Source organism: Cnephaeus nilssonii (assembly GCF_951640355.1).
Source record: "Cnephaeus nilssonii genome assembly, chromosome: 7".
NCBI classification, from domain to species: domain Eukaryota; kingdom Metazoa; phylum Chordata; class Mammalia; order Chiroptera; family Vespertilionidae; genus Cnephaeus; species Cnephaeus nilssonii.
This window is the reverse complement of record NC_137078.1, coordinates 89603766-89629399: the sequence shown is the minus strand read 5'-3', so window position 1 is coordinate 89629399 and position 25634 is coordinate 89603766. Positions and strand designations below refer to the sequence as shown.

The 25634-nt window shown below is 51.8% G+C and overlaps 2 protein-coding genes and 1 long non-coding RNA gene across 5 annotated transcripts in view; 1 reads left to right on the top strand and 2 right to left on the bottom strand.

Moving 5' to 3' along the window:
• Positions 1 to 17985, bottom strand: part of LUZP1 (leucine zipper protein 1) — a 108769-nt gene extending 90784 nt beyond the window's left edge. For both annotated transcript variants that reach the window (XM_079777226.1, XM_079777227.1), the window contains exon 1: positions 17885 to 17985. The gene's annotated coding sequence lies outside the window, so the exon portion shown is untranslated. The remainder of the gene's footprint in view (positions 1 to 17884) is intronic.
• On the bottom strand, positions 207 to 18008 carry HTR1D (5-hydroxytryptamine receptor 1D). 2 transcript variants are annotated; one of them, XM_079777232.1, is made up of 2 exons: positions 17885 to 18008; positions 207 to 3368 (listed from the first exon to the last, which is right to left on the bottom strand). In XM_079777232.1, the coding sequence occupies exon 2, from the start codon at positions 2661 to 2663 to the stop codon at positions 1530 to 1532; it is 1134 nt and encodes a 377-aa protein (XP_079633358.1). In that variant the 5' UTR covers positions 2664 to 3368; positions 17885 to 18008; the 3' UTR covers positions 207 to 1529. The 2 variants fall into 2 exon arrangements, with proteins under 2 accessions (XP_079633358.1, XP_079633359.1); XM_079777233.1 differs by having other exon boundaries at positions 207 to 3257; positions 17885 to 18003.
• A 171-nt stretch (positions 18009 to 18179) lies between these two features.
• On the top strand, positions 18180 to 25362 carry LOC307103168. Its single transcript, XR_013813786.1, has 3 exons — positions 18180 to 18550; positions 21813 to 21873; positions 23128 to 25362. It is a non-coding gene; the product is annotated as an uncharacterized lncRNA (long non-coding RNA).
• The last annotated feature ends 272 nt before the right edge of the window (positions 25363 to 25634 follow it).

The following is a 25634-nucleotide window of genomic DNA, read 5'->3' as shown; positions in this document are numbered from 1 at the left end:
AGCAAAAACAAAAACAAAAAAAACAAAAGTGGGGGACCTGGGTGCCTGTCTGCTCCGGCACCAGGCCTTTCAGAAGCCTCCACCAAGCCGGAGGCTTCTGAAAGGCCTGGTGCACGAGTGGACAGGCACCCAGCTCCACCGTGAAAAGCGAAAGCGTGTAGGGGACCCTACACGTGCATGATTCAATCATGCACTGGGCCTCTAGTGAACAAAATAAACCGCCAAACAAAATAGATCCAGAGACATGGAAGCATGCAACAGATTGACGATTCTCAGAGGGAAGGTAGAGGGCAGGAAAAGATTAACCAAAGAACTTATATGCATATATGCATAACCCATGGACACAGACAACAGTGCAGTGAAGGTCTGAGGAGGAGGTGAAAGTCGGGAGTAGGGGGTCAATGGGGGGGAGGGGGAAGGGATGTCTGTAATACTTTCAACAATAAAGATAAATTTTAAAAATAAATAAAATATACAATAACATACCGATTATTATTGCCATTTTACAGTTGAGGAAAGTGAGGCAAAGAGGGATTAAGAAACTTGTGCAAGGTTACCCAGCTAGAAATTGGTAGAACTTGGATTTGAACTGAGGTATCAGGTCCTTAGCTCTAATCATCATATTATACTGACTTTCATTGTTAGGAGGTTCCAGTGAGATAACAAATGCCAGGGCTCTGGCACAGGGCCTGGCATGTGGTAGGTGCTCAATAAATGCTGGAGTCAAAATTGAACTGACAGTTTCTACATCCAGGGAGAGGGGGAAAATTACTCAAAGACTTGACTGATCATGATGTCTCATGCTTTTTATTTGATAAGACTCAACATTTTAAGATCTCTAATGAGAACGGCATGTAAAAATTCAGGGGGGGAAATCAGAATGGTGTTCCACTCACACCTTGGTGGGTTCAAAGCCTGTCGATCTACTTCAGTGGGGGTGATTGTGGGTGTTAGCTTCAGAACATTAACAGGGTGCAGAGATACCGGAGAAGGAGAAAGGGTACAAGATAGTTGATTTGGTTCCAATCTTTCCACTCCACTGCCCCCAGCCTCTGAATCTCTCTCTGTCACTCCACATTGATATCACCTTACATGAAGAACTGGGAGAGATCCAATCTAAGAAGGAATCAGAGGATGAAAACCCTCCTTGGAGTCCCATAAAAAACTTTGGTAGACCAGAAAGCCCCGCCGCTGAGCCTGGCTCTTCCCACAGAGTCAGTTTCCCACCTGAATTGCATCAATGGGGAACCCTGTGGGTCATGTTGCCTCCAACATGGATGAACCCTGAAAATATTATGCTAAGTGAAATCTTCAGTCTTTGTCCCCTTTCACTCAGCTTCCCGGCTTTTGGTGGCTTAGAAGTCAAGAAGACAACAGGAATAAAAAACACACACACACAACAATTCTGTTGATTGAACCCAAACCTCAAATATCAGGATTAACCCAAATCTCAGGTAAAATTTAAAAAAAGGGCAATTCCAATTGGGTTATAGGACACAAACGCTAACCAGAGTCACCACCCAATAAGACTAGGAGGCTTTCCGGAAATGGACAAGTTTCTGAAATGCTTGCCGAAACTCTTTGTTAAACACAGTATAGATTATTGGATTGATGAGCGAGTTTAAATAGCCCAGCCAGGTGAAAAAGTCAAAAAGGGCTGGGTGGATCCAGCAGGAGTCCCGGCAGATGGGGAGGACAAGGGATGCCACGAAGAAGGGCAGCCAGCAGATGATAAAGGCGCCCAGGATGATCCCCAGGGTCTTGGTGGCCTTCCTTTCTCGAGCAGCGGACATCCTCTTGCGCTCCAGAACGCTATCAGCAAGCTTGATTTTCACCTGCTTGAAAAAGAGGGCAGAGCCGGCCAAATGAGAGTGCGCTTCGTGAAGGCTGGGGTTGAGGGAGCAGAGGGAGGACCCCGCAGAGCCTGTGATGAGCTGGGCCGTGGTGAAGCGCTTCCCATAGAGGGATGGCGGGTTCAGGATGCGGTTCCGGGCAGCCAGGTAGATCCGGCCGTAGAGGATGATGAGCAACACAGACGGGATGTAGAAGGCCCCACACGTGGAGTAGATGGTGTAGGAGATCTGAGAGGTGTTCACCTTGCAGTCCAGCATCTCCTCCTGAGCTTTGGCCTGCCGCCAGAAGAGTGGTGGGATGGAGATGCAGATGGAGATGACCCAGACGATGGCGATCATGGCCGCTGCGTGGCCTGCTGTCCGGCGTTTAGTGTACTCCAGGGCGTCGGTGATGGCCCAGTACCTGTCCAGAGCAATGACACAGAGATGCAGGATGGAGGCCGTGCAGCACGTGATGTCAGAAGACAGCCAGATGTCGCACAGGATTTGGCCGAAGCTCCAGGTGTGGGTGATGGTGTACGCGATGCTGATGGGCATGACCAAGATGGAAACTAGGAGGTCAGTCGTGGCCAGCGAGCCAATGAGATAGTTGGCTGGGGTGTGGAGCTTCCTGGTGAGGAAGATGGTGGTGAGCACGAAGGCGTTGGAAAGGACCGTGGCCAGCGTGATGACGGCAAGAACCACAGCAAGAGAAATCTGGAGGGCCTGCAGGGTCCCTGGGTCCCAGGCTTCCGGAGTATCTGTGGCATTCAGAGACCGGTTGGAGGCCTCCTGCAGAAGGCCTTCCACTGACTGGTTTGCCGGGGACATCCTAGGTGGCTCTCTCTTCCCACAGGCTTCGACACACACAGCTGCTTCTTTCACAGCTGTCCTGCCCGCAGAACAAAGTCATCCTGTTTCGCGCTGGTGGGGCCATGCATCAGGACCGACCACCGGGGAGAAACCTCAAGGCTGGACTATTTCAAGAACATGGAGGTGACCACCAGCTGGTAGTTAAAGGTCTTTCCTAAACCAGATGAAGAATGCCAGGATGTCTCGCTGTTCTGGAACTCTGCCCCACAAACGGTCAGGCCCACCGGACGCATGCTGGATTTGTTAGATATTCGTCAGGATACCACACCAGTGTGGGCAGTGCCCTGAGATCCTTGCCTTTGGCGTCGTGGCTCCTTCCAAGGCTTGTGAGATAGACATGTTGGATGAGGACTTCAGAACCCCCCCCCCCATCCTATTCTGAGGCCATAGGGGATTTCGGGTTGCCTCTGGGGAGCTTTGAAAACGAGAGGCACACAGAAATAGCAGCTGATTCAGAGGAAGTCCAGTCGGCAGCTCCCAGTTTTCCCAGGTCCGTCTCGACCCATCATGAGGTACTTAAGGTTGGTTCCTGTCCCACGGATGGTTGTGAGCCTGAACAGACAAAACATTCCAGTTACCAAGACTCGAAGAATGCATGAGCTGGGAGAAGGCAAAACAGACAGATCCCTGTGAGTTCGTGGAGAAGGGCACGTGTTCTGAGTTCTGGGGTTTTAAAAAGAAGAAAAGTAGAGCGTTAGGTCCTAGAAGGACACGTTAGACACTTGCGAGTAACTATAGGGGTAAAAGGGTACTGCTTAGCGCGGCCCTGGTGCAGCAAACTGGCATTCTCCCAAGTGTCCCGCGCATACGGGGGGAGGGCCGTGTGCCCCACCCCCTCAATTCCCAGAGCGGGCAGTCTCATCGCCGTTGGAAGCTTCACAGGCTACAAGTACGCGTAAGCAGCTCTGTACATCGTGAATCAGAAATCCTTCTATTTATTCAGTGGAAACTAAACAAAACAACTCTGTGCACAGAAAAGCAGGGAAAAGAAAAGAGGGGGGAAAAAAAGGCCAGGAAAGATACCAAATTGTTAGGATGTATTTCTCTAGAAATTGGTGGGGGGAAGTGACTTTTCTTCTATTCTACGAGAAATTTCCAAATTTCCCGGAGTGAGCATGCTTGACTCTTAAGCCCCTTCCCCCAAAAGGCAAAAACAAAACACCGTTTTTTTAACAAAGACATGAAAACCCTGAACATTTTTCACGGTGAAAGTTCAAATTCAGAAAAATACATTCGGCTTTCCAAATGGAAACTGGAAATTTAGTCACAAGAAAATCCTGAAGATTCCTTTTCTTTTTCCCCTCTGGCCTTGAATCTGGGCTTCAGTATCCGGGACACGGGCAAGCCCCGGAGCTCTGAGGCCATGGGGACCTTGGAACTGAGGATCAGAGGGAGGCAAACCAGCGGGCAGCCAGGGCAGGCCCATCCCTGGCAGCTGAAGTCCGTGGGGCCTGGCAGGCAGCCCCTGGGTCTGTGGGGTTGGTAAGAGGAATTCCCAGACCCTTTAGCCCCATCCACACCCCGTCTGTCCCTGCCTTGCATGGAATGCTACAACTCCACCAGGAATCCCTATAATTAATTTCATTTCTTCCCGGTCAACTTAGCACACAGGCCCTGCCCTGGGAGCATTCATGGCCCAGAGAAGACACGTTGGACCCGACCCTGGAATGGAGCTGGCAAGGCAGAATATGTGTATATACATTTAAAAAATGTGATGATTATAATTATGTAGGAATTTGTCTTGTCGTTTGTGTGGTTTTCAACGTAATATATTTTGAACAATAGTCTATTCATCACCCCAACAACCATCTTTCTTAAAGGCTGCATATTGTTCCCCTGGCTGGCTACATCGAGGACAAGGGTTTCAATAGTCCAAGTGGAAAGGGATGGCCCATGTTCCTGGTGGCTGGAAAGGCAAGAGCAAAGGCCCAGAGGTCAGAAAGGGCAAAGCACAGTCAGAGGACGGCAAAGGGAGCAGCTGGCTGGAGTTGAGAGACCAGAGGCAGGGGAGGAGCTAAGGCCCCCGAGGTGGCTGAGGCCAGGGGTGGGAGGCAGCCAGGCGCAGGGGAGAGTGTGGCTTGGACCACTGGGGCAATCCGGGCTCCAATCCCTGTTCTATGACAGCCCTCCTCTTTGACCTCAGGCAAGTCCCGTACCCTTTCTTTTTAAAAAAAATATGTTTTTATTGATTTCAGAGAGGAAGGGAGAGAGAGAGATAGAAACATCAATGAGGAGAGAGAATCATCGATAGGCTGCCTCCTGCACGCCTCCCTCCCCCGCCCCCCCACTGGGGATCGAGCCCACAACCTGGTCATGTGACCTTGACCGGAATCAAACCCAGGGTCCTCCAGTCTGCAGGCTAAGGCTCCATCCACTGAGCCAAACCAGCTAGGGCCCATATCCTTTCTGAGTCTCAGATTTCTTCCCCTGCCTGCCTCCCAGGGCTGCTATGGAGTTTCCAAGACTCCTGGCAAGGCCAGCCTTTGACACCCAGGATATGCTGAGAGGCGTCAAGAATCATTATCATATCCGGCTGGCATGGGTCAGTGGTTGAGCATTGATTCCCATTCAGGACACATGTCCGGGTTGCAGGCTCGGTCCCCAGTAGGGGGCATGCAGGAGGCAGCCGATCAATGATTCTCTCTCATCATTGATCTTTCTCTCTTTCCCTCTCCCTTCCTCTCTGAAAACAATAAAAATATACATTAAAAAAAAAAAGAATCATTATCATCCTACCCCCCCCCTTCCCCTCTGGCCTTGAGCTCTGCTCAGCTTTATAGGAAAGGTTCAGTCTATGTCTATTGATGGATTTTTAAATGCTAAGCCAAACCTGTAACGTGGTAGTTTCCCTCCTACTCCCCAAAATTGTGGGTGTTTCATCTTTTAAAAATATCTGCTGAGCCCTGGCCAGGTAGCTCAGTTGGTTGGAGCTTCGTCACGATTTGCCAAGGTTGCGGGTTCGATCCCCAGTCAGGGCACATACAAGAATCAACCAAAGAATACAAAGCTAAGTGGAACAACAAATCGATGTGTCTCCCCCTCTCTCCCTTCCTCTCTCTCTCTAAAATCAATCAATTAAAAAAATATATCTGCCTAGAGGAGGGAAAACATCTCAATTTAAGAAAACCAATCTTGAGTTTCAGCTCAAATAAACTCTTACAAAAATTCTCTAAAAAAAAATAATAAAATAAACACAAAAAACAATCTTAAGCCACCTGCTCCAAAATATTCCCAACGTTTGAAGAATAGTATTAGAATCCTTTCATGGGGCTCTTGGTATGTTCCAGACACTGAGTTGGCCCTGGAGCTGAGTCACCTGATCTGTGATGTGGGAACATGGCCCCCTACTGACAAAGAGCCAACCAATGCTCAGAGAGGTGAGGTCACCTGCCCAAGGTCACCCAGGTAGGAGTGGAAATTTCCATTCTTCTCCACACTGCCTCAATTCAGGAAGAAAGGCCTAAGGCACAGGTGCTTCAGGAGCGAAGTTGGTTTGGGATCTCAGGGAATAGGTGAAAACATGATCCCTCCTGCCCCACCCCAAAAGCTTCTGTAAAGATTCCTCCCACTTTGGTTCACATGGAAAATGTGAAGTTGGGTTGGACTGTTTGGAATTTTCTTCCTTCCAGACAGTCTGGGCGAGAGGCGCCGTCATTTCTCACGGAAGGCTGGTGTGCTTGCCCCACAAACCCATGCCTCTCCTTGGGTTCCAGGCATTCCAATGACCTCATTCCAGCGAAAGGCGTGGACTCGGAAAGTCCTGAGAGGCTGATGGGTGACATCCTGGGAAGAAGGACAGGATGGATGGGCTCGGTCAGAAATGCTGCCTGCAGCTCTGAAAGAAGCCTCCCCCCGCCCCGGGCCCTCCTGCCTGCTGTCCTTCCCCATCCTGAACGCAGTTGGGGGAACTTCCCATAATCCAGCTACCATTGGAGATACAGACTGTAGTCAACTACCTCTCTCCCATCACACTTCAAATGATAAAATTAAAAATGCAAATTAAAACAACAATGAGCCCTAACCGGTTTGGCTCAGTGGCTAGAGTGTGGGCCTGCGGACTCAAGGGTCCCAGGTTCGATTCCAGTCAAGGGAATGTACCTTGGTTGCAGGCACATACCCACTAGGGGGTGTGCAGGAGGCGGCTGATCGATGTTTCTCTCTCATCGATGTTTCTAACTCTCTATCACTCTCCCTTCCTCTCTGTAAAAAATCAATAAAATATATTTTTAAAAAATAATAAAAAAATAAAACAACAATGAGACCATTTTCACCTAACAGATAGGTAAACATTTCCAATCTGATCATGTCATGTCATTCAGTGAGGGTATAGAGCAACAGGAATTGCCAGCTACCACTAGGAGAGTATAAACTGGAGGAACCTTGTTAGCAAACAATTTGGCATTATCTCATAAAGCAAACTATGTGGTGACTACCTCATGGCCCAGTAATTTCACTCTTGGAGGTGTTCCCCAGCGGACAGCAGCCAGAATGGCCACGGTAGCACTGGCTGTAATAGACAACAAGAAGCCACCCCAACATCCATCAACAGCGTGATGGAATGGGGCATATTCCTACGATGAGGTGCTGCAGAGAAGCGCAACTGGTGGACCAAAGCAGCACACATTCTCACAAACATAACACTGAGTGCCAAAGTCAAAAACATGCAAGAAGAAACAAACTGCTGAGAGGTATAAATATGTGGCAGCACATAAGGAAAAGCAAGCAAACATCTGTCTATATAAAGAGGAAATGTGCAAATTAGACCGGGACTTCGTAACGGGTCATGACCAGACAGGAGAAGGCTGCGTGCGCAGGTGAGGCCCGGAGTGGAGATGGAGACAGAGCCAGGGGGGCTGGTGAGCCGCCATGCCTGGCTCGGGCCGGCCCCCCAGAGCCAGAGCGGACACGGACACGGACAGGGGGGCCGGCCCGCAGCCTCCACGGCCGAGCAAAGGCCCGGAGAGGAGACGGCGGGCCCACCTCCCTTGGAAGCAGTGTGGCTTCCGGTGGTGCGCTGTGGTTCCCGCTGGCTCCCGCGGAAGGGGCAGGCGGCCTACTGCGCGAGATATTGCATGATGGGCTACTAGTTAAATATAAAATTATACCTGGAGAGGAAAGAATGTAGGAATATAATTGTGGAGTGGTTTCAAAGATATCAATGATGTTCTATTTTTGTTGTTGTTAATATATTTTTATTGATTTCAGAGAGGAAGGGAAAGGGAGAAATAGACTCATTAATGATGGGAGAGAATCATTGATTGGCTGCCTCCTGCACGCCTCCTTCTGGGGATTGAGCCAGCAACCCAGACATGTGCCCGTGACAGGAATCAGACCTGATTCATAGGTCGATGCTCAGCCACTGAGCCACACCAAGTGGGCAATGATGTTTTATTTTTTAAGGTGATGGAGGGTACATGGGTGTTTATTTTTCTTCTTTAATCTGTATGTGTGTTATATGTATATATACTTTTGGAGGGAATGATATATTCACTGTTTTTCTTCAACAATTTTGTACATTATTTATATACTAGAGGCCAGATGCATGAAATTCGTGCAAGAGTAGGCCTTCACAGCCCCGGCTTCATCTGGAAGGTCGTCCGGATGGTCGTGCTGCTGTTTGGTCATTCGGTTGATTTGCATATTACGCTTTCATTTATATTTATATATATCCACACTAGTAGCAATAACACTGATATATTTTGACACTTTAGTACCTATTGATATATTTGAGTCCCAAAGATGTGAGTTCTGGTCCCAGCTCTGCCACTGACCAACAGGTAGCCGAGGGCAAGTCACAATTTCTCTTTGACCATCAGTTCTTCCAAGGTAAAATGGGAACATAAGCATGGCTATGCTGCCCCAAAGGGGTGCTGAATAGTCCAGTAAGATCATGAATATGATATGCTGTAGAGCCCTGAACAAATGTTACCATGGTAACAAAGATGGAGGGCAGTAGTGAGAAGCATGTGTTTTATGTCAGGCAGGCTCAGGCCCCAATCTCTGCTCTACTTTCTCTCTGTGGCCACTGGGCAAGTCACTTGAGCTCTCCGGGCCTGCACAGCCCGGGGATGGAGATGCGAATCCAGACCTCACAGGAGTTGGGGAAGAACTGGTAAGATCATGGATCCAGATGCTCAACAGAGTAAACGATGACTTCTCTGGTTTCTCTGTGATGTGTCCAACCATATTCAGGTCTCCAACAAGGTCCCTTCCCTTACCAGAAACAAGGCGACACTGTCCATTTCAGTGACGATGTCAGCTTTTGTTAGAACTACCTGTCCTCCAGGCCGGGGAGCTTCTCCCCTGCCCACCACACTCCGGAAGCCATCAGCACAGCTGGACTTTCCTCAGCTTCTCCCCAGCCCAGCAGCGTCTCCCCTGGCGGCCAGATCACAGGACTCCAGCACACCATGCATCCCCCCAGCTCCAGCATCTCTGCAGAGGGATGAAGGGGGCGGGGGAGGAAAGCAGGCACACAGACCTGAGTTCCAAACCCAAATGGTTCCACAGGCCACCTCTGACCACAGCTGATTGGACCAGGATGGGTATGCGACCCGATACGAACCAGGCAGATTCTCTCGGGAATGCAGAATGGAAACGCTGGGCAGACAGATGATGGAAAGCTAAGGATCCTGAGGCTGGAGTCGGGCCACAGCCATGACCAAATCCAGGGCAAGTTTTGGGGGAGCAGAAAAGCCATAAGTAAACGAAGAAAACAGATCTGCAGAAAGAGGCAGGAGAACGGAGCAGAGAAAGGAGCGAGGTGGAGGGGTGGGGAGGACCCCCTGCCCCAGGAGAGGAGGAGGAAGGAGCCTTCCAGCCCCAGAGATGATCCTTCCAGCCCTCAGAGGCCCATCGGTGACCTCCGTCACCAGGAAACCTCAGTGGTCCCAACGCCTCCTCTTCCTAGTTGAGCCAGTTCAAATGGACACAACAGGCCCTGAGGAACAGGAACAAGACAGGATTCTCAGTTCCTTCCCACCAAGCAGGCCCTGCCGTGGACGGAGGCGAGTCATTCCACCTCCTGGCTCTTCTTCCGGGTCTGTAAATTGAGGTTAACAGCATCTTCCTCCCAGAACTGCTATGTGGATTCAGTGGAGGAGGGAAAACACGCCTCCACCGGGCGGCCACACAGCACACGTTCCTTTTATCACTCTTACCCAAGGCGTCCCACCCAGGGAGATCATCGCCTTCCCTTTCCAAAGGACCTTGATTTTAACTGAGTCATAAAACTTCGCCAGAAACAAAGAGGATGGATGGGTTTAATGTATGCTCGGAAGCCAGCCTCATCCTTTTGGAGGAAAAAAACCCCAAGGTTCTGTGATGAAGATTTGTCGCAGTAGAATAATCCCCACAGAGGAATTTTGCATCTGTCTGTTCTTTCTCTGGAAGCCGTGTGGCACGGATGAGCAAGCCCTGCACAGGGAAACGAGCCTCCATGAATCTGCAGAGTTCTCCTTGTGCAAAGTGCATCCACAGCTGTTATTTCATCTTTCTGTCTATCTCCTGGAGCCTCCCACAGCCTCGTTTTCTCCTCGGTAAAATCAGGGCATCAAATCTATCTGCCGGAGGTGTCAAGAGGGTGAAATAAAAAGTAACAGATGTGAGAAAAGTTTTAACATGGGTGTGTGTGTCTATCCATATCTATCCATCTGTAGATCTATATTTGAGTGCAAGTTCTGATCTCTATTCATTATCCTTTTTTTAATTAAAGATTTTTACATTGGTTTTAGGGGGGGGGGGGAGGGAGAAGGAGAGAGAGAGAAACATCGAAGCAAGAGCGAAGGACCGAAACCCGGGCATGTGCCCTGACTGGTAATCGACCCGGTGACCTTTCAGTGCACAGGACGACGCCCAACCAACTGAGCCACACCCGCCAGGACTCTAATCAGTATCTTGAGCAAGTTCATCTTTCCCCTTAGTTTCTCCAATTATAAAATCTGGAAAATGTAGAAAATTAAAAGTAGCCCAATCTCTGAACCAAAACTTCCACTCTCAGCTCTAAAACAAACAAAAACATGTATGTCCACCAAAAGACTTGTGCAAGAATTGCTGGCAACAGCACTATTTAACAATCCCAACCTGAAAACCACCCAGACAGACATCAACAGGAGAATGGATAAATCCGCTGTGGCTTATCCATACAGAAGGCCTCACTCTACGTCACAGTATATCACCGAGGGTGGGTCCAGCTCCCTGCTACACACAGCACAGAAGCAGCTCAACATTATGGCACCAGATGTGATTCAAACTTCATAAAGTTCAAGAAGAGGCAACGCTGACCTATGCTGACAGAAGTCATGCTATCGTCACGCCCTTGCGGGAGCGAGTGCAGGGACTGGGGAGAAGCGTGAGAGGGCTTGTGGGTACAAGTCATGCTGTCCCTGAGCTGGGCGTGTTCTCTGTGAAAATGCATCAGGCTGCACACTTGTATTGTGGGTACTTTGGTTTTTGTAAAAAGTTTACCTAAAAAAGTAATGGTTAAGTGCCTAACAACCTTAGGCATCCGTTTTGCTGGTCTAAAGGAGACCCTGAGCTTGTCACTTAACATTTTTCAGCTCAGTTTCCTCAGGTGGAAAAGGGGACAATACCAGGACCAACCTCAAACTGCTCTTACGTTTGCGTGAGCTTAAGAGAAAGCACCGGCCATGCAGTAATTGCTCCATTAATTCCAGTTAGTTATAAGGAACAGCCCCTCCCTGGCGAACAGGATGTAGAAGGAACTTTTCAAATGTCATCCAATCAGCTGAGCGTGCTGCTGCCCAGTGAGGTGGGTGACTTGCAGGAGACTCCAGAGCAAAGTCTGGCATCCCTTTCAGCTCAGCTCCGTGCTCCTACCACCCATGCTGCCTCCTGGGTTCAGCACGGACCAGCCATGGCCAAGGGAAGGAGGCTTGTGAAGAAGTGGGCAAAGGGGTTTTAAACGCTCACCATCTGCCCCTAATGCTTTAATACTTACTACTCCTTGAGGCAGAGTTAGTTCCCATTTTATAGATGAAAAAAACTGAGGCCCAGAGAGGTAAACCGACTAGCCCAAGGCCACAAAGGTGGCATAGCTAGGAGAAGAGCTAGCGCTAAGAAATTCTAGGACAGCCACTCCTGCCCATCTGTGGCCATTGAAGGTCGAAATGTGGCCTCTGGGATGTGCTGTAAGCGTAAAAACCACTGGGTTTCAAAGGCTTAGTTCAAAAAAGAATGAAAAATATCTCATTAATCATTTTTATATGTTATATGTTAATGACTGGGATATGTTGAGTAACTAAAATACATAATTGAAATTAATTTCACTTTTTTTTAAAACTTGGCTACCTCTAAATTTTCTAAATCTGAAATTATATTTGTGACTTGCATTCTAGTTCTCTTGGGTATCACTGCTCTAGAACCAGTGGTTCTCAACAGGGTGATATCGCCCTCTAGGGGTCATTTTGAGACTGTTCTCAGAGAAATCAAAGCAATCCAGGTAAAGGGCTGGAAGAGTAGTAATTGTAAAGTAATAGCCAACATTATTAAGAGCTTACTATGAACACCAGACACTGTTTCAAGCGCTCCTCCTCTAGCAACTCATTTAAGTCTGACCACGACCCTCGGAAGTCATTCCCATTATTATTCTTCCCATTTCCCAGGGGGAGGGGACTGAGGCCCAGAGAAATGGCTTGCCTAAATCCCAAGCAAGGACGGGAACCTGGGCTTACTCGACTCCATGCTCCGCCACTCATAAAGGTGCCGAGTAAAGTCAGTTCCACTCCCTTCCTCATTCTACAGATATTTACCCCACGCATGCCTGGACACATTCAAAAAATCTTTGCTGGGTACCTGTTGAATGCCAGGCTTGATCACTTCCCTTGAAAGGGCCTCTTTTTGCTGATGGGAGGGTACACAGACATCTTCATTCAGCACTCAGCACAGCCCAGACAGAAGGCGAGAATGCGGTTCCTGAGTGCTCCTCACCCTGAATAGGCCCAAGCATTACCTGGGGACCTTATGGGAAATGCAGGTTCTGATTCTGTGGGTCTGGAGCAGGACCTGGGATTCTGTATTCCTAACAAGCACCCATGGGCCACCGGGAGTTAGTTGTACAAGGGATAACAGCAGTGTCAACCCTAGGGTTCAAGCAGGATGTCAGAGTGTCAGAGCAGGAAGGACTCTTCATCTAATCCAACTCCTTCATGGGCACGAGAGAGAAACAGAGAGGGTAAGACACTTGCCCAAGGTCACACAGTGAGTTACAGGCAGAGCCCAAGTCTTCAGATTCCCATCAGCACTGCTACTGCCTCCAGTTTGCAGCAGGAACTTGAGATGAACGACAGAAGCATCCAGAGGCTCCCACATCTGTTTCACACAATGTGCTTTTTGGCATTTTCAAGGCCCGCCCCCCCCCCCCCCCCCCACACACACACACACACATCTCCCATTTGAGTTTCCACACTAAGGGAGTAATTCTGAGAGCAGATTCTCAGGGCAGACCACACTCTGCAAGAACGCTTAAGGGCTGCACCCTTGGCCCTGGAGCCCCTGCCCCTCCCGCCAGATGCTGCTCTCCGAGTTCCCAGAGAGCATTTCAGCCGGTGAGTTAAACCGTTTCCAGGACGGAGGAGAGGCTGTTTTCTCCCGACTGAATAAACAAGGTACTAACAATAGGAATTCATTTCCTAGAAATTAAACACCGAATTGGTTCGTGTTTATAGGATCCCATCCCGCGACTCGCCATCTGCTTTCCCTGCTGGGAGGCACGGCTCAGCCATGAACAGGCGCCCAAGTTCAGGAGTCAGGTAGCCTGGATCTGCGTCCCAGCTCTGCCATTCGCTAACTCTCCGGCTTTGGGCAAGTTTCTCAGCCTCTTGGAGCTGCAACCATCGCAATAGCCTTTTCCTCATCCACTCAGCAACTACGTACTTAAAGCCACATGTTGGCGTGGGCAACACGGATGTGGGCCCTGTTCTAGGACAACTTGCAGGGGCCCTGGGGAGCCTCGCCTGGAACCTGGGACCACAGGCCTGATTGATTATGGCATGAGAGTGTGAAGGGGGCCGTGGGAAAGGAGACGGGTAACCTGCGGCAACCCCGAGATTCTCCTCTGAAGGTGGCTCTAAGGCCGAGCACTGGCAGACAAATGGAATCAGCAAGAGCAGAGAAACGGGGGCCGATGACACCTACTCCACGGGACTGAAGCTCGGAGAACCCTTCGCTCCATGCACCCCAACTCCTATTTCTCCATTTCCCATTGCTCACTGACCCAGAGACTGCACAGCCCAGCCCTTCCCTCTCCTCCTCTGTTCACTTGCACTCAGCAAAACAGCCCGCCTCCAGCTTGGCTGAGACTCTTCCTTCTGCAAACACACTATGCTTCTCTCACGCCTCTGAGCCTTTGCACAGGCTAGTCCATCTACCTAGAATGCCCTTCCGCTTGTCTCCTCCAACCCTCTAGAGGTTCCTCTGGATCCTAGGAATGATAGTGATCACTCCCTCCGCCCCACGCCACTGGTCTCCTTATCACGCATTAGCACGGGGCTCCCCTCAACGGGGCTCACTTGCTGACTGCCTGTCTTCCTGTTGGGCCTGATTTCCGGAGGGGTGGGGGACACGTGTGCTGTGTCATGAAGCCCAGTGCCCTCTGTGTAGGGTATCAACCGCCCTCAGTTGTCTGGCAGCAGGCAATAAAATGCAGATCTTCGGCCCTGCTGAAAATGCCCAGCAGGTATCCTTCCTCCTCACCCACCTGTCCAGTTCCAACTGCAACCTCAGGATCGAATTCAACGGTCTCCTCTTGGCTGAAATGTGCCTACTCTTTCCACCCAAATGGGCCCCCCTCTCCTCTGTCCAACAAGTGCCTTACGTTTCTGACTGACATGCGTGTCTCTCATCATCCCGCAGTCCAATGCCGGGGGGCTCTCTCCCTCAAGATGGTCCATTCCGGGAGCAGAGACTGGTCTGTTCACAGCTGTAGGTTTTGGGCTTAATACTCACAGTGGTTCAGGAAGGATTTACTCAAAGGATGAATGAAGGAACACGGACGGTTTTACCTTTGACACCCTGTACCTCTGGCCCCAAATGTCCTTTGGTCATTCCTCCTGGATGTACCACAGGGGCCCCCACCTCAATCGAGCCACCATCTTCCTCATCCACACCAGTCCTTCCTGTCTCCTCTTTGGTGGGCTTATTCACCCATCCCCAACATCTAGAATCCTCCCTCCCTCTCTCTCTTACTCAGCATGTAACCAATTACTTTTCTCTTACGAATGAGGGAGCTGAGGCCCAGAAAGGCAATGCCATCAGCTCAAGGTCACACAGCAAGTAAGTGGCCAAATCCAGGACCTTGCTCTCTGGACAGCCTGGACTCGCTCCCTAGCAGGACCTCTCATTCCCCTCCAGGTTCTGTCTCCTCTCCCCTGACTTCCCTACACACATTTGGGGCATCTGTGTCTTGGTTCAGGCTGACAGACTGCCCTCTGCCTGGGAGAGCAATCTGCCCCACGCTCTTTCATACATAGCTATTGACATCTGCTCTCCGTTCTCTGAGGCCCTCTCAAGAGCCACTTCCTCCAGGAAGCCTTCCCAGACAGCCAGATGCAAAATCTGCCTCCTGTAACCCCTCCCCTGACTCCAGGTTGGTTTGTGCCTGTGGCGGAGGCTCCTTGAGGAGCTACCCTCCCCCCTCCAGTGCCGGGAGCACTGTAGGCTGCAATCGATATAGAGCAACTCCCCAAAAAACAAAAACACAAGATTAAAAAAAAAAAAAAGAAGATATAGAGCGACGCCTCTTTCAGGGCTCAAGTGAGCCCTGGAGAAATAACTGCATTCTCTCTCTCCCGTCTGAAACTCTCCATTGGCTCCCACATCTAAATAAAACGTAAAAAGCGCACCACGGTCCACAAGGTCCTGTGTTCACTGGGCCCCCACCCCCCAACCAGCCACCTCTCTGGCCTCATTTCCTACCATCTGCTCCCCTTAAATATCGCCTCTTAGGCAACGCGTTGACCAGCCAACCTAAAGTAGTCCTCATCCTCTGTTAGCTCGCCCCCTGCTTCAGGTTCATGTTAGCACTTCACCCCACCTGCCCCCGGCCTGAGCGTTCTGCGCTGGACACATACATCGATGAGGTCATGTGCAGAGAGGTAGTCACTCCAGCCAGTAGGGTGGATGAGACCACCCAGGGAGAGTGTCTGCTGGAGAGGAGAGGAGGGCCTGGGAGAGCAGAGGAGCTAATGGCCAGAGAAAGGAGGATGAACCTGCAAAAACAGAGACGCAGCAGGCGAAACAGACAGTATTGAGTTGCAGGAGCCAGAAGAGTGTTCCCAGAGGAAAGGAGTGGTCAGCGGTGCCGGGGAGGCTGCTGAGAAAGTTAAAGACTGAACGCTGTCTGCGGAGTTCAGCTTCCTGGAGGACAGACGTGACCTGGGCAGACCCCCGCCCCTCTGAGGGCCTCGGACAGGAGCCATCTGTGCAATGCGAGGAACTTCTTAGATCCTGGGAACGCTCCGCTCTGAGATTGTGTATTTCAGCTCAGATTCACATCCCAGTCGCCAAACAGACCAGTCATCCACCTGCCGCCTAGGAGAGAAGGAATGACCCAACTGGCACTCTGAGGAAGCACCCCGTGTTTCTGGGCCTGCACTGGGCACTGTGGGGAGGAGAGGAGGCCCTAGGTCCTGCCAGTCAGGTCCAGTGGTCAGCTCCCTCCCTCCTATGTGACCCTCTCCGTCCTGGCTTCCCTGGATGCCTCCAGGACAGAGACCACCGCTTTCTCCCCACCAGCTGGACAGGATCAAAGGCTGGGGAGGCCCACCTGCCCAAGTGGCCTTGCTTGCTACTGTCGGTAAAGGGCCCTCGATGTCCTCGGAAGGAAGGCTGAGACCCTGGCCAGTGGCTGTGCAGTCCAGGGGAGAGAACAGACCCACGTTGGGGGCCGAGTCCAAGGAAGAGGTTGAGAGGTGGTGCTGAACAATGACCTCATCTGATTTGCACAGCAAACCTGTGAGGCGGACATTCTTATCCCCACTTCACAGGGAAGGGAACGGAGGCTCAGAGAGGTTAAGGGCTTTCCCAAGGTCACACAGCTAGTAAACAGCCAAGCCTGGTTTGTAATGCAGCCAGTCTGATAGAAAGTCCCTACTCTTTTTTTAAGAAATTTATATTTTTATTGATTTCAGAGGGGAGGAAAGAGATAGAAACATCAATGATGAGAGAGAATCATTGATTGGCTGCCTCCTGCACGCCCCCCACTGGGAATTGAGCCAGCAACCCCGGCATGTGCCCTTGACCGGAATCGAATCCAGGACCCTTCAGTCCGCGGGCGATGCTCTATCCATTGAGCCAAACCAGCTAGGGAGAGGGTCCCTATTCTTAACCCTTGCACCTCCCCAGAGCTGGGGGCTTTAGTCTTATATTCTGTCACAAGTAGTGTGACCTTGGGAAAGATTTGTTCCCACTCTCCACATCTGCAATAAAGCAGATTTCTTAGCGCCCTTCCAGTTCTGACATTATGTGGTTAGCTAGGATCTGAACAGAACTTTACAGTTTATAAAAAGGCATCCATTCGGCAGCTCATACATTCCCCCGAATCCCGCAGGGTGGGAGAAGTAGACCCTGCATTTGACAGATGTGCAAACTGAGGTTCGAAGAGATGCAGTGACCTGCCCAAGGTCACAAAACCAGTCCGGGCCCACCGGGCTTCGGGTCTGGAGCCCAGGTTCCACCCTGGACGCTCCTTCAACTCCCCTCCAGAAAAGGGCGGCCCCGCGCCGCGCCGCACCCCGACCTGGCCGGCAGGGGGCAGCGCCCGCTCCCCTCGGCCACAGAGGCCACGCAGGGGAGTCGCAGCCCCCTAACCTGGGGGGCGCGCCTCCTGCCCCAACCGGACCTCGCTTCCACACCGGGCATCCGAGCGCGCGCCCGGGACCCCGCAGCCGCCTCCGAGCGCCGCCTCGGCCCACCCTCCATCCTGGGACCCTGGACGGCGGCCCCGGACGCTCCCCTCGGACGGGGCAGGTCCTCGGGGACCCTCTTCCCCGCGCGCCTCCCGTCCGAAGGCGCCGGGAGGTGGGACGTCCCGGGCGGCCGAGGCCCCAGCCCCGGCGCCCTCTTCCGCCCCGGCTCCGGCGGGATGGCCGCGGCGGCCACACGGCGAGCCGCACGGGGCCCCGGCGCGCCCCTCCCCGGCGGCACAGACTCCGCGCGCTTACCCGCTCCCGCCACGCAGGTGCCGGCCCGCGGCTCGCCCTCCGGGTCCTGCTTCCACGCGCCGCGTCTAGTCTCACCGCCAGCAGCCGCCTCATCTCCGCGGCCACCCGAGCCGAGCTCCTGGCGCCTCCCGCCCGCTGCCCCGGGCCCTTCCCGGCCCGCGCCCTCCCGCGCTCCCTCCGCCCCTCCCAGCGCCCTGCGGCTCGGTCTCGCGCTCCCCTTCCCGCGCCCGCCACTCCTCCCCGCGCCCCTCCCCCCGCGCCTCCCCCGCCAGGCGTCCTCCTCTCCAGGCCCCCCGCCCGCCGGGAGCCAGGCTCGGCCCGGCCCCTTCCAGCCCAGGTCCTGCGGGAGCTCCGAGTCCCACCTCCAACCCCCACCTCCGCCCTGGCCGCCGCCCCAGTCCCCGGGCTCCCCGGTCCCCACCTGTAGGAGAGCGGGTGGCTTGGGTCCGGAGGAGAGGGGGGTGAGAGGTGGGCCGTGGCCAGAGACCCTTGTGAAAGCCTAGCTTCCCCCGCATCCGTCCCTGTCCCCTGTGTCCATCCCTCGTTGGGTGTTTTTCTTCCGTTAACAGGTATTTACCAGCCCACTGCGCACCAGGCATGCTCTAGACGCTGGGAATGTAGCCGAGAACAAAACAGAAGTGGATCCAATGGAGCTTAATGAACCTGGTAAGTAAAACTTGGGAACGTTGTTAGGGGTGAGGGGTTTGGGAGAAACAAAGCAGGGGAAGGAGATAGAGAGTGAGGGGAGGTCTCACTGAGGAAGTGGCATCTGGGCCAAGACAGGAGGTGAGGGAGGGCGGGGCCCTGCAGAGATGGAGGGGAGCAGCTTCCAGCGAGGGGCAGCTCGCAGAGACCCTGAGGGGACAGTGACCAGCGGGTTCTGGGGCCGCGTGAGTGGCAGGAGCTGAGGCCAGAGAGGCAGCTCCTTCCCTCATTCCAACAGCAGATTCCAAGGAAGGGGAGGCAGCCCCCCAGGTTCCAGCAGGTATGGGGATGCTGGGATGAATCCACCTGCTTCCAGGGAACCGGGGTTGAGAGACGAGAGCACCAAGGGGAGCAATGAGAAATGCCCACTGAGGAGGCCCCACGCTGGGCACGGCCGGTGTCCGGGTTTCATGTGGCTCCCGGGGAGCTGGCCTCTATCCTTACAGGCTCTCTGCCAATTTGGACTCCATGTATCTCGAAGCTTTGTTGTTAAGTGCACTTGCCATTATGAGCCCTTGATGAGTTGACCCCTTGATCATTGTGAAGTGCCCCTCTGTCCCTGGCAATAGTTCTTGTGAAATCTCGTTAGCTGGGTGTAGCAGAGGCCAGCAGCGCCCACTGCCGCTGGTTCACTTGCAGCCCACACAGCTGTTGAACACCTGGCACACCAAACACTCGGCAGCCCCTCCTGCCATTCTTCTTAGTGTCCCGCTCTACCAATTCCCTACCCACTGGCCCTCCCCTCCTTTCTCCACACCTCACCCTCTTGCTTTACCAGCTGATGATCGGCCTGGAGCCTTCATCTCTCTCAACCTTTCTTTTTTGGGAGGCTGGGATCAATGGTCATTAATAATGCAAACGTTCTTTTAGTCTCAGTGCAAACCCCAGGCAGATCAATCACTGGCAAATAGACAAGAGTTGTGTGCAGCCTCACCCCTCTCGGCCTTCTTCACGCTACTCAGGCCCTGGGCTCTCTTCCCAAATAGGAAATAGGAAATGCCAAACGGAGGCATTTCCCCAAACAGGCACTGCTGCCGACACCCCAAGGTGAACAGTCCTAGAGGAGGAAGGGGTCCTAGCCATGCAGCGCAAGCATTTGCAGCTGCCGCCAGGGTCCCAGCCGGAGCCCCTGCAGTAGGGAAATCCACATGGCAGAGTACATGTAGACACACCAGGTCTCTGTCCCCACGGAAAAGACCTGACAGCTCCAGAAGCTGCCCTGACCGGGGGTGAGACACAGAAGGGGTCGGAGAGATGCGCAGCGTCTCAGCACACGCTAACGAAACTTCCATCATTGAGCAACAAGAGCAGGTCAAGATGGTGAATGCCACTGGAAAGCTGGTTTAAGCAAAAAGCGGGGCCGGCGGATGAGTTAAGCACAGATCCCACTCTCAGGAAGCTCACAGCCCAGGAGAAAAAGCCCACATGCAGTTAAGCACAACGCAATGTCGGGGGAGGGACAGAGGTAGCAGGGGCTTAAGGGGCTCAGAGCAAAGCAGGCCCCTGGGAGGTGGGCAAGGGCAACCCCTGCACTGAGCCTTGAAGGGGGTGGGAGGCATCTGAGCAAACAAGAGGGAAGGGGAGCAGAGAAGTTCCCTGGTAGAAGGAACAGCATGTGCAAAGGCACAGAGGCTACAGAGAGAATTGGGTCTGTAGATATCGCTAGAGTAGGGGAAAGCGGTCGAGATGAGGCTGGTGGGCATGAAGGGGCCAGCTCCCGAAGCCTTGAATGCCAGGTGAAGGACCTGGGGCTTTATCCTGGGAGCCATAGGAGCCAGGGAAGGGCTTCGAGGAAGGGAGTGGCATGATTGGACAGGGCAAGTTGGCCCTCTGTGGTACCCTGAACTCTGACATCCACGTGGGCATCATCAACAGTTCCGTCACAATCTCCATCCCTGCTACCACAATCCAAAAACCTTGGGGCAAGTCCCACATCAGCTTCCTGCCCCTTCCAGACCATTCTCCATGCGTCACTGGAGCAGACCTCCTAAAGCATGTGGATCCCCTGCCCAGACGTCTCCAGTCCCTCCTCACTCCCTCCTGCAGAGGTCCCAAGTCCCTTATCCCGGCATTCCAGGCTCTTCCCAGTGTGTTCCCACGCTGTATGCCCTGACTTCTCAAACCTGGCTCATGCTTTTTCTTCTATTCAGGAAGTTCTGGCCCTCATTTCCATTGGTTAGAGTCCCACTCGTTTCCAGAATCTTTGATACCTCCTCGGTCTCCCATGACTCATCCCTCAAGGCCCAGCTCTGAAACCCCTGCTCTGTGGGGCCCCTCTCCCTCCTCCTGAATGGAGGTGGTGAGTCCCTCCTTAGAGGTCTGATGGCAGGTGCTGATGCAAGGATCAGACTGAATCTGAATCCTGATTTTTCAGTAGCTGTGCAACCCTGGACAAGTCATCTAAATTCTGAGAGTTGGCTCATGGGAAAAGGATAACAATAATAGTACTTACTTCATGGGGTGATGAAATCGTGCATCTAAAGTACATAGCACGGTGCCTGGCACACAGTGAGCCCTCCCTGAGTGTTCCCTGTCAGTATAATGGCCACACCTTTCATATTTATTTTGTGTCCATCTCCCCCAATATTATGAGTTTGGGAAGGGAAGGGGGTATTATTCATCTAGGTATGCCCCATGCCTACCACATGGAAGACATTCAACCAAAGGTGGGTGGGTGGATGGATGGATGGATGGATGGATGGATAAATGAATGAAAAAAGAAGCCACCCAGCCACTCCTGCTCCCCTAGAGTCCCCTCTGCTTAGGAGGTGGGAGCCTGGCTTGTTCTTTTCTGAACAGGGTTGAATGAATTGCGTGTAAGAGGACTGGTGTCTGGGGCACGCTTTGTCATCAGACAGTCTGTGGTTGGCAATTTCTTCTGGGGAGAGCTGTCTAGACAGAGGGGACATCTGCACCTCAGAGGAGCAGGGACTGCATGGGAATCAGAATCCAGGGGAGGGCTTTCCAGGGAACCTGTTTTCTTCCTTCATCACGCAGGACCTGGCAGAGCAGGCTTGCTGTCTGCCGCCAGCAGTAGAAATTAGTTGCCAGCTTCAACCGGGGGAGACAACAAAGAGGGGTTCAGCATGTCCCCTTACCAGCCAGTGACAAGGGTAAGAGAAGGTTGGAGAATCCATCAAGGAAAGGAACTAAGATTTACTGAGCAGTTTTTAATGTGCCAAGCACGATGCTAAGTGCTTACCGTGCATTATCCTCTCTGCAGCCCCGTGAGGGAAGCACTCTTGTGTACTGCCACTCGATGAAGAAAGAAACAGACACAGAAAGTAAGTGACTTTCCCTTGCAGGGGTCAGAACAGGATGGGACCTCAGTTATGTCTAACTCCCAAGCCCGTGCTCCTCCCCACGAACCACACATTTAGTCCACAACTACATTGAGCACCTTCTCTGGCACAGTGCCTGTGGTAAGTGGTGCGAGGCTAGCCAGGGTAATTAAGATGTGACTTCTTCTCTCCAAGAGTTTGTCACCTGAGGACAGAGGTGATCGTACTCAGCGTTGTGTGCCCAGCCCAGGGCCTGGCAGTACCGTGAATGCTGCCTAGAGCACAGATGTCAGACCTGGAAGGCTCTTTGGAGTTCAGGCATACCCATCCTGTTAGTTTACAGATGGGGAAACGGAAACCTAGAAGGTGGAACTAACTGGAGACCATGGTTAGGGGCTTGGGCTCTGGATCCAGACTACTTGGTTTGAATCTCAGCTTTACAGCACTTACCAGCTGTGTGACTTTGGGTTGGTCAATTAACCTCTCTGAGCCTCAGTTTCTTTGAAGAAAGAAAGAAAAAAAAGGATGGTTTGGTTCCGTGGATAGAGCATCGGCCTGCAGACTGAAGGGTCCGGGTTCAATTCTGGTCAAGGGCACATGCCCGGGTTGCAGGCTTGATCCCCTGTAGGGGGCGTGCAGGAGGGAGCCAAACAATGATTCCCTCTCATCATTGATGTTTCTATCTCTCTCTCCCTCTCCCTTCTTCTCTGAAATCAATGATATATATATATATATATATATATATATATATATATATATATATACATATATATATATATATATATATATATATATATATATATATATATATTTTAAAGGATGGATTTGTGAGAATTAAATAAGATCATCTATGCATGGAGCTTAGCATAACACTTAACATGTAATCCCACAACAGTTTGCTCCGTTTACGATGAACACAGTGAGTTAGCAACAGATCTGAACTAGACCCTGGGCTTCCTGACTCTAAGTTCAGTGCTCTTTCCAGCTCCTCGTGGTTCCTTGTGTCCATTAGAGTGTGGTCAGGGGAGAATGGGAGTCACTTAGGTGTGACCAGGTGTCTGTGTCCTTGGGAACAAGTACCCACCATGGTCTCAGTGCCTCCTGCCATCCCCACTCCCAGTCTTTGAAGTCTCCCCTCCTCCCTTCCCCGCAACCCCCTGCACCGGAGCAGAGACTCACTCCTAACCAGAGACACCCCACACACTGAAACTTCTGATAACATCCCCACACCTCCCATCACAATTTCCTCTGCTCCAGCAGGGTGGGCCTGAGCCAAGGAAGGCGCCGACAGGAAATTCCCCGGAGCAGGGAGGGATGGATGTCCGAGGTCGGCCAGGGATACTATCTCCAGCATCAAGCCTCCCAGCGAGCTGGAAAGAAACCGGTCCCACAGGAGAGGTTTTTCTGTTTGTTTTCCTCAAGCTTGACTTCTAACAAGAGAATTTAATTAAGAGCTCCATTGCTTCGCCCAGGGACTAGAAATCCGAGGGAACAGCTAGGCGGAGGCTGGTGCCCGCCAGGGAAGGAGGATGGGGCCTCTCTTGACTCCATCAACCTGGGACGGGCTTAAGCTACAGCAGAGAAGTTCAGCTCACAGAGGACATTTGGTCTGACCCCAAGACAAGCATCTTTTCCTGCAGGAAAAGTTTTAGATTCTGCGGTGCAAATGTGAAGAAGTTTAAACCAGCTGAAGCGACAGGCAGAGTTTGATATTCCCAACTGTTCCCGCTCATACCACTCCAACTGTCCTCCCCGGGGCTGCTGGGGTGTAGAGGCAAGTCAGTGGGTCTGAGTTCAAATTCCAATCCTGCGCCTCCCTCAGCCTCAGTAGCATCATCTGTAAAATGGGACAACTCCACCAATGCAGTCACATGATCCACCTATACAATAAGGATAATAACATCTTTCTTGCAGAGTTGGGGGTGGGGGAGATGAATGAGCTGGGAGCTGGAAAACAGAAGGGAGATAATGTGTGAGAGAGAAAAGAGCATGGGCTTGAGAATTAGACAGGCCTGCTGCTCACTTGGGCTGGATGGCATTTCTCTGAGCCACAGTTTCCTCATCTGTAAAATGGGGGTGTTAGTGCCTACTTCACTGGGTTATTAATGAGAACGTCATGAAACACGATATGGAAATACCTACCACTGGGGCCTGGCCAATCATTAAATGTTTGTGAAATTTGAAACACCCCCTCCCCACCCCTCACATCACCACCAGATTCCCGGGATTTGTCGTGGAGAGAAGGAGAGGAGGGGCTGTTTGTGATTTGACATGGCTTCCTACTTCTCTGCTCTCTGAGACTTCTGGGGGCTGGGCTGGAGGGTCAGTCATTTGCCAAGAGGACACATTTTCCTTGACTTCCCACTTGCCGCAGGACTGACATGGACTGGGGAATGGGCCAGCTTAGTCATCTTAACAAAATCCAATCATCAGTTCTGTTCGTTTTTTTTAAAGACAATATTCAACTTAGTCTAACCAGTCATTTCAGCCAAAAAGGCTGAAATGTTTTGTGAGTAGAGGTGCATGCCCTGGAGGAGCTGATGTCCTCATCTCTTGGTTTAACTCATGACAAAGCCATCTCAGAAGGACTTTGATGTTTCTGCCCCCAAGTGGCCGGGAGGAAGCCTCTAACTCACACCTCAGCTCCTGGGAGTCTCAGGAATCTCTCAGGAAGAACCGAGGCTGCAAGAAACAGAAGAAACTTGGCCCTGGGTTTGAGTTCCCACTCACCTGGCCGTTAGTTCTTGCCAGGTGACCTCAGCCAGACCCATCACCTCTTGAAACCTCTGTTTCCTCTCTCCCTTACTTCATTCCATTTTCCTCTCTGCTGTCTCGTTCTCAAGGGGGCCCTCCCGGCACCCCCTCTCTAACATGCTCTATCTCCTTACCCTGCTGTGGTATGTTTTTCTTAGCATTTTACTGATGTTATATTCTTACTAGAGGCCCAGTGCACAAAATGTGTGCACTGGTAGGGTCCCTAGTGGCTGCAGGCTGCTGGCCGAGTACTCCCTCCCCTCCCCCAGCTGCCTGCCAGAGCCACCGGCCGGATCCCCCTCCCCCCCCCCGCAGCTGGCCCGCCCCCTGGTCGGACTCCCAGAAGAACTCCGGTTGAGGGGACAATTTGCATACTACGCTTTTATTATATAGGATTCCGTTTACCATCCATTTCCTCCACTATTGTCTATTCTGTTTGCCACCCTGTGCCCAGACCTAGATTTATGCCTGCACATGCTATATACACAGTAGGTAGTTCTTGAGTGAGTAAAATAATATAAAACCTTGCAGGGTTGTGGTGAGGATTTTAGTGTTTACATCTCACTCCTCTACTTACCGGCTATGTGACCTTGGATAAGTTAGTTCCCTGCTCATCTGTATAATGGGCATAATAAAAGTATCTACCTGTACCGCAACGAGCACATGAAATGATGCCTATAAAATATTTAGCACAGTGTTGGGTGCCGAGTAAGTGCTTAATAAAAATCAGGTACTTGAACAGACAATAGTTGAATTGAAAGGTTTATTCCACCTTCCATATGTGGAGTGGAAAAAACTCCAGAACTAGGGTGTAGGATGGATGAAGATGAGGGTTTGCCATGGGGAAGACCAGGCAGGAGGTTGTTGCAAGAAGTGTAGGGCCTGCCCAGCCAGTGTGGCTCAGAGGTTGAGCATCAAGCTATGAACCAGGAGGTCCCTGGTTCAATTCCCAGTCAGGGCACATGCCTAGGTTGCAGGCTGGATTCCCAGTGTGGGGTGTGCAGGAGGCA

Excerpts from the sequence above, each read along its gene's own strand:
- HTR1D (XM_079777232.1), bottom strand. The coding sequence starts at position 2,663 with ATGTCCCCGGCAAACCAGTCAGTGGAAGGCCTTCTGCAGGAGGCCTCC.